Source organism: Chelonus insularis, unplaced genomic scaffold (assembly GCF_013357705.1).
Source record: "Chelonus insularis isolate UGA/USDA-ARS -01 unplaced genomic scaffold, ASM1335770v1 contig_298_pilon, whole genome shotgun sequence".
NCBI classification, from domain to species: Eukaryota; Metazoa; Arthropoda; class Insecta; order Hymenoptera; family Braconidae; genus Chelonus; species Chelonus insularis.
The window spans coordinates 28,470-35,485 of NW_023276475.1; the positions used below are offsets into that span (position 1 = coordinate 28,470).

Below are 7,016 nucleotides of genomic sequence, written 5' to 3' on the forward strand. Positions count from 1 at the left end.
TTTTTAAAAATTAAAGAGCTACCATCCTAAATATCGCACAAAATTTAGATAAATTTTTAATTCTTTCAGTATAATACAGTAATCGCAACAAAGGAGTTACCGCTTCAAGGTAGTCTTAAAATTTACTATTTACTATGTTAAAGAAAATTATCATTTAATGCCTTGATTTATATGGGTCCATCACCCTTGGCAGGACATTCAAGTTTTGTTTTTTTGACAGAAAATGTACCGAAAGAGTTACTGCTCCAAACTGGGCTTAAATTAGAGTTTAAATATTCTTTCATGTAAAAAAATTTCTTTTATGTGATTTCAAAATGACCGGAAATCACTTTTCATAATTTACAGTTAAATCGATTAGCTATGAGCATTTTGGAATGTTGGAGCAGATATACATTAAGGTTCAAAACATTGACAAAACTTGACTAAAGAATTTCTGCATGGAGAAAAATAATCAAAGCTTTATTACTTGATTGATCAAGTGAACTTATTCCAGAAAACGTTGCTAGAATTCGAATAAAATTTTATTGCTAGTATGAAACAGTTTCTCATACTTTCTGAAAAACAGTGTATTAGAAACATTAAGTTGCGATAATTTTATTCACATAAAAATTTTGATTATTTTACTTGTTGCGTGCATTAGTTTAAGCGATCGTAGGTTCGTATCTCTCCAATAGAATATTCTATTGGAATATTTAATTTACTGTTTTTTTATAATGCACTTTAAGTGTCTTAAAATGACGTCACTCGTTTCATTAACATTGTAGTTACTTTTTAAACACATCCAAATGAACTAAAAATGACTAAAATGTTAATTAAATGAGTGACGTCATTTTAAAACTCTTCCAAAATTTGAGATTTGCAGAGTAAGTGAGTTAAAACAACACTTCTTTGACAATCGAGATATGCACTGCAGTTCTGGTTTTTTTACGTTGATCAATATTTTACTAAGAAAGAACAATATTTAATGTGTGTATTAGTTTTGTCGTATAGTGTGTAAAAAAAATGCATCCATTTTCTATTATTGATTAGGTAGTAGCAAGCTGCATGTTTGACCGATATTATTTGGATATGAACACTTTAAGTATTTTAAGATAAGATAAGAATTTTCATCGTTGCCTCGATAAAAAAAAATTGAATTATCATTAATTATTCCTACTCATTAAGAAATTATTCATCAGCGAAGAAAAATTATCTATTATTTGTTAAACTGATAATTTTGAGAGTGAAATTATCAATTACATTGAGAAAATTTATACCTCCAGAATCTGAGAAATTTTACAAACTACGCGTATGAATTATTACAAAACCATCTGGGTAAATTTTACCAAGCACGTTTAGTAAAATTTCCCCAACAAAAAAAAATCTTTAGCCTCACAAATAAATGAGAAAGATGTTCTTCCACTTATTATGAAGAAAATAGACAACACCTAGTTAAATAAATACCAGGCTCAGGATTAAAATTTCTCGACGACATATAATATGCCTACTATTCAGATAACTACACTGTAAATGTTAGTGTTTCATTTTAAGACATTTAAAGTGTTTTAATATGACGTCATCTATTTGATTAACATTGTCTCGATTTTAAAACGTTTTTAAGTTTTTTAAAATCGAGACAACAGTAATCAAGTAGATAACGTCATATTAAAACACTTTTAATGTCTTAAAATAGAACACTATAATTTACAGTGTACAAATGAACACGTGAGCGTAGTCTTGTTTATACTCGGGAAAATTTGATACAGAAATAAAACTGATCTCAACTCTCATAACTGACAATAAAAATCATTCTCCTTCTATTTAAAAGTATGCACTCTTCGGATAAATTTGAGGTCCGTGTATGTTCAATTTTACTATTTTCTTAAACGTCTTCGAGGAACGATCAAGTTTGTCAGTTTTTATGAAAAATGTAGAAGAGTTTTGAGTTGTCGTATTTTTTCATTTAATTTGTGATGGCAGTGCAAGTGACATTATTTCTGATGGCGAATAATTTTCTAGCATACATAAGATGTGTAAAAAAAAAATTTTTACACTAGAAAATTTCACCGAAAATCCGTTAAAATTTAAATAGAAATTTCGAAATAAAATTTACCACCAACTGCTTGGTAAATTTTTACCCCCACATTATAGTTAATTTTTCAATAAAAATTTTCTCAGTGTATTTTTTGAATTAATAGTTCAATACACTATGTTGATACTATTGAGTAATTGAAATTTCCATTTTGCAAATTGGTATTTATCAAATTAATTTGAAATTTCAGTAGATTATGTCGCAGAAACCCTAATGATGGGTATACATTTCACGGTGCATTTACGAGAAAAGTAGTAGAGGCGTCAAAATTTAAGATCACTAATACTTTTATAATTTCAAAAAGTAAAGAAAAGAGTTTCTTCATTAATCGTTAGTAAAAAATCTTCTTATATTTTTTCAGTCTGAAGTTAAAAAACGAAAATTTTCGAAAAATTCATTTTTCGAATTGTTATAAACTTAAAATATAATATGTAGCTACTCAAAAATCAACTAATTTTGACAAATAGTTATTCATAAATTGTTATTAAAATGACATATGAATTCGGACCTTTGACTTTTAACTGCAATAAGTTTTATTTTTAATTTTCTGTCACAAAGTAATTGTAATAGGTCCGATATTGCGAATTCAGAATTTCAACATATCTTCACGTTTTAAAGTCTCAAGAATTGAATACAACAGTTTTTAGGTGGACGTCTGTTTGTGTATGTACGTTCAAAATTCTTTTCCGTTTCGATTATCCCAAGGACGAAAAATTGCATCAACGTGAAACCAAGTGCACTCGACACAATGATGCAGCTTAAAATGGATTGAATTTTCAGCAAAATCGGTACAGCCATATTTGTCCAGTATCAAAAAGTGATAGCTGAATTTTGAAATTTAAATAAAACTTTTACTTCTGATCCCTTAATAATGATTATCATGAATATGACACTAAAAATAACAATTATAAATTTAATAAGAAGAACAAAGATTTGTTTTTTGCACTAGAATGTTAGTCGTGTGGGACCCAGACCATAAGAGAACTCTGATATTTATCATTATTTTTTAGTTCAACTTTTTAAAGTAGAAAAAAAAGTTCGAGAACCTTTCTTTATTCAAAACTTTCTTTTTGTATATTCTATAGTCTAAATGTAGAATAACGATAAAGATAAAAACCTGTCGAAAGTCAACATAAAATCATTTTTTTATTTTTATCATCAATTACAGTTATACAAATAATTAAATAATGTTCATTATTTCAAATAATAGTTACAAATAGTTACCGACTGTTAATAACGTTTAAAAAAAAGGAAAAAAAAAGTCAGATGTAATTAGAAAATATCTTATTTAATTTTTGACATTCAAGAAGTGAGAAAGGAAAAAATCTTGATCGCGGGGAAGAGAATTAATAAACCTCCACCTGTTGCTGAATGGGTTGGTGACTTAGCAGTCGTAATGCAAAGCCGCCATGTCAAAGCAAGCACCAATAGGGTTGTTGCATCAGCACTTCTGTGTGGTGGGAATCAACGAAAGCATATCATTGGTTTTCCCCCAATCTTCGTTGGCTCTTTTCCTGTCTTTCCCCGCTCTTTCGCGCCGTAAAATCACCCAGAATACAAACATTTCGCGGCTGATAGCTAAGACATCCCCATTCACACTTGTCTCTTTGCCACGACTTCATCATCATTCTCTTCAATAAGCGTCGATTTTTATTATTATCTTCATTTAATTCTATTCACCCAATTAATGAAGTCAACCGCAGAACAAATATTCATTCAAAATTATAAAAGTTATTAAGTGCAGTGTACGTAAACAAATGTTGGAAATAGTTGAAATCATGTGATGTGTGAAAATAATGTTTGTGTTGTATTAGTTTTATCAAAATGTCGACTAAAACAATCAATAACGAGCATATCAAGAGGCCAATGAATGCATTCATGGTGTGGTCTAGAGGACAACGTCGAAAGATGGCACAAGAAAATCCGAAAATGCATAATTCGGAAATATCAAAACGCTTAGGAGCTGAATGGAAACTGTTAAGTGAATCTGATAAACGACCATTTATTGATGAAGCCAAACGACTGAGGCAAGTATTTGTTTTTTTACCACTCAAGTATTCTTTACATTAATGAATTTAAATTTCTACAAAAAGAATAGTAGCTTTTGTTTTAAATAAAAGGATGAAAATGAGAATTATGGAATCCATTTTTATGGAGAGTAAGATCGTAAAAAAAAGGTGGGATGATAGAGTCGGCGTGTGCGAATGTTAAAGTTATATGTAGTGAAAACGGCGGCGTTGAAGCCACGCTGTCACTGGCTTAACGTAATCTGTCCGTTCGTTCACGGCAACTCACAATGTGGCCCTCGAGATAACAAATAAAGCTCCATTGTCGCAATTGTGTGGATTTAAAGAGATTTGCACCCGCTCCCTCGGCCTAACTGTCACCCTATACTACTCTACGCTCGATGATGCCTTCCCACCTTCTATATCATTCTCTTAGAGATATATCTCCAAAAGATAATGTTTTTCATGCTTTTAAACGTGGCTTTCATGGATTTATGTATAGTTAATTTTTAAAGATGCTTTCATGATATCTTTTAAAATTCGTTATTGATTTAATATCGTAAGCAACCATGCAGTCTAATATAAGGACTCATCTTTTTGGAATTTATTGTTAATTAAGAATTTCTAGGCTTCCAATTTGAAGAAATGGAACATGTATCGCAGTTTAAAGTGTAGAGATCAATTCCTTATTAAGTAATGGTAAATGTTTCTTAATTAATTTCTGAACGTTTTAATTCAAAAAAACATGATAGTCAGATTAGAATAAAATTGATACAACTACAAAAACTTGATAACAGATGACAGAAAAAAGTTGGTATGTAAATGATGCATTTACATTGATTATTCTCTTCAAGACACTGTAAATCCCAGTTTTCCAAAATGCTTCATTTTAATGCGGATAAGTGTATTAAATATGACGTCACTCGTTTAATTAACATTGTAGTCACTTTGTACACACTTAGATCTGCGTTAAAAGTGACTACAATGTTAATTAAACGGGTGACGTCATATTTAATACACTTATCCGCATTAAAATAAAGCATTTTGGAAAACTGGGATTTACAGTGGACCCATTTTTAAAGTTAACTAAGATAGATATAAAAAAAAATAGGGAACAAAGATTAAAGTTCTTTTAGTTTCCATATAAAAAAGATTCTTAAGCTCAAGACTTCATCCACTATAGTTTAGCTGCAAAATGATGTTCAAGTTAAGAAGCAAATTTTAATAATTTATGCATTTTCATCTTTATTTTGTTTTTGAAAGTGTTTGAACTGTGCCCTCCATCTTTTATAGTCTAACTGCAAAATAATTGAACATTTTGAAATTATTGTTGACATTTTTCTTTACTCTAGTTTTACTGCTAAACTAACTAAGATAAAGAATAGAGTATTAGAACTTATTATTGTGCAAAATTTATCGATCTTCCATTTTTATTCACATTCATTTCCCAACTATTTTTATTCGTATCTCTTATTAGTCATGAGAAAATCTTGAAAAACTGAAATTCAATTCTCAATACAAAGTGAGACAGTAAAAATAAAATCGATGCACAGGCACAATTAAAAGCTTAAAAATCTGTTGTTTTCCAATTATCCTTTATTTCTCTTAATTAATAATCGATAAATAAACAATTTGATGAAGTTTTTTCTCCTATTACAGAACTCTACACATGAAGGAACATCCAGACTACAAATATCGTCCTCGCAGAAAACCAAAATCGTTAATGAAAAAAGAGAATAAATTCGGCTTCACCTTGTCTCCATTGATACAGACAAGTGACACTTTAAATGGAATCTCGCGGAGTCTATTGCCACCATTATCTACACCATCAGCTCATCCTTCACTTCTCAATCATGAGGATCTAAAAATCCCCAGATTTTTCCCTTCATTTCCGTATTCTCTCTACCCAATTCAACCTAAAATTTCGGAAACGATGGAAAACGGCAACAAACTAGCAGCTGATTTGACATTTCAAGCTATTTATCATAGTGGCACTATTTACGCGAGTCATCATGCTGCCACATGGCCGAATTTGCCATCGTCACCAACATGTCTCCAAGCCAACTGTCATTGTTCTCCAGGATCACCAAGGAATCCAACACCAAAAGATAAACTCTCAAGTGGATTTATGCTGAATTTTGACAGTAAAATCAACTCTGATGACACCAATTATCCATCAAGTCCAGTGCCAAAATGTGAAATGGATGAAATTAACTCTGAAAGTAGTGCCAATGAAAAATTGATGGACGAAAACACAACTACTGAAAATAAAATGACATTTTCAACACTGAATGCAGGAAACAAAAGTGAGAAACAGCCGAAAAGTGGAATTTCCTTATCAGCTGATTTCGATCATGAGAAGTCCTTGTATCTTACGTCGGATAATTTGAGCAACGATAAACGATTGTCGGCAATGGAAAATTCGGAGAACGAAAAATTGTATTCATCATCTAGCATGGGGAATTCATTTTCAGTCAAGAGTTTAACGTCAAATCTGTCGACGAGAAATCATGTTATTTGAAGACCACTTCCGGTTCTCCCTGATTTGAATTTTCGGGGGAACCTCGTGTCAAATTGGACACCTGATTGGTGGCGAGTTGATCCTCTGTTGACGCCAATAAATCGGGGAATCGTGCAGACAACGGCTTTGTCCAATTTCACGACGACTTCAACAGGTATTTTTCACAGTCATGGAGACGATAATCGATGAAGAGTAGTGTGCTTAATGTTAACATTATAATCTGTATAGATGTTCTGGTTACTCAAGTTGTGGACGATATTTTTTGGTATGCCAGAATTCTCAATGATAAATTTGTGTAGGTGATAAAAAAATAGTGCTGATAAAAAATAGTTTTTCGATCCTGAGGGAGTGAAAGTAATTAAGAGAATACTCAAAACCCTGTTAGTGATTTTTTTGTACACTAGAAGGATACAGAAAA

The 7,016-nt window shown here is 31.1% G+C and overlaps 1 protein-coding gene across 1 annotated transcript; it reads left to right on the forward strand.

Annotated features, from left to right (window-relative positions):
• The first annotated feature begins 3,895 nt into the window (after nucleotides 1–3,895).
• Nucleotides 3,896–6,598, forward strand: LOC118065308 (transcription factor Sox-14-like). The gene is made up of 2 exons (XM_035080507.1): nucleotides 3,896–4,098; nucleotides 5,737–6,598. The coding sequence occupies exons 1-2, from the start codon at nucleotides 3,896–3,898 to the stop codon at nucleotides 6,596–6,598; spliced, it is 1,065 nt and encodes a 354-aa protein (XP_034936398.1).
• Nucleotides 6,599–7,016: the final 418 nt, after the last annotated feature.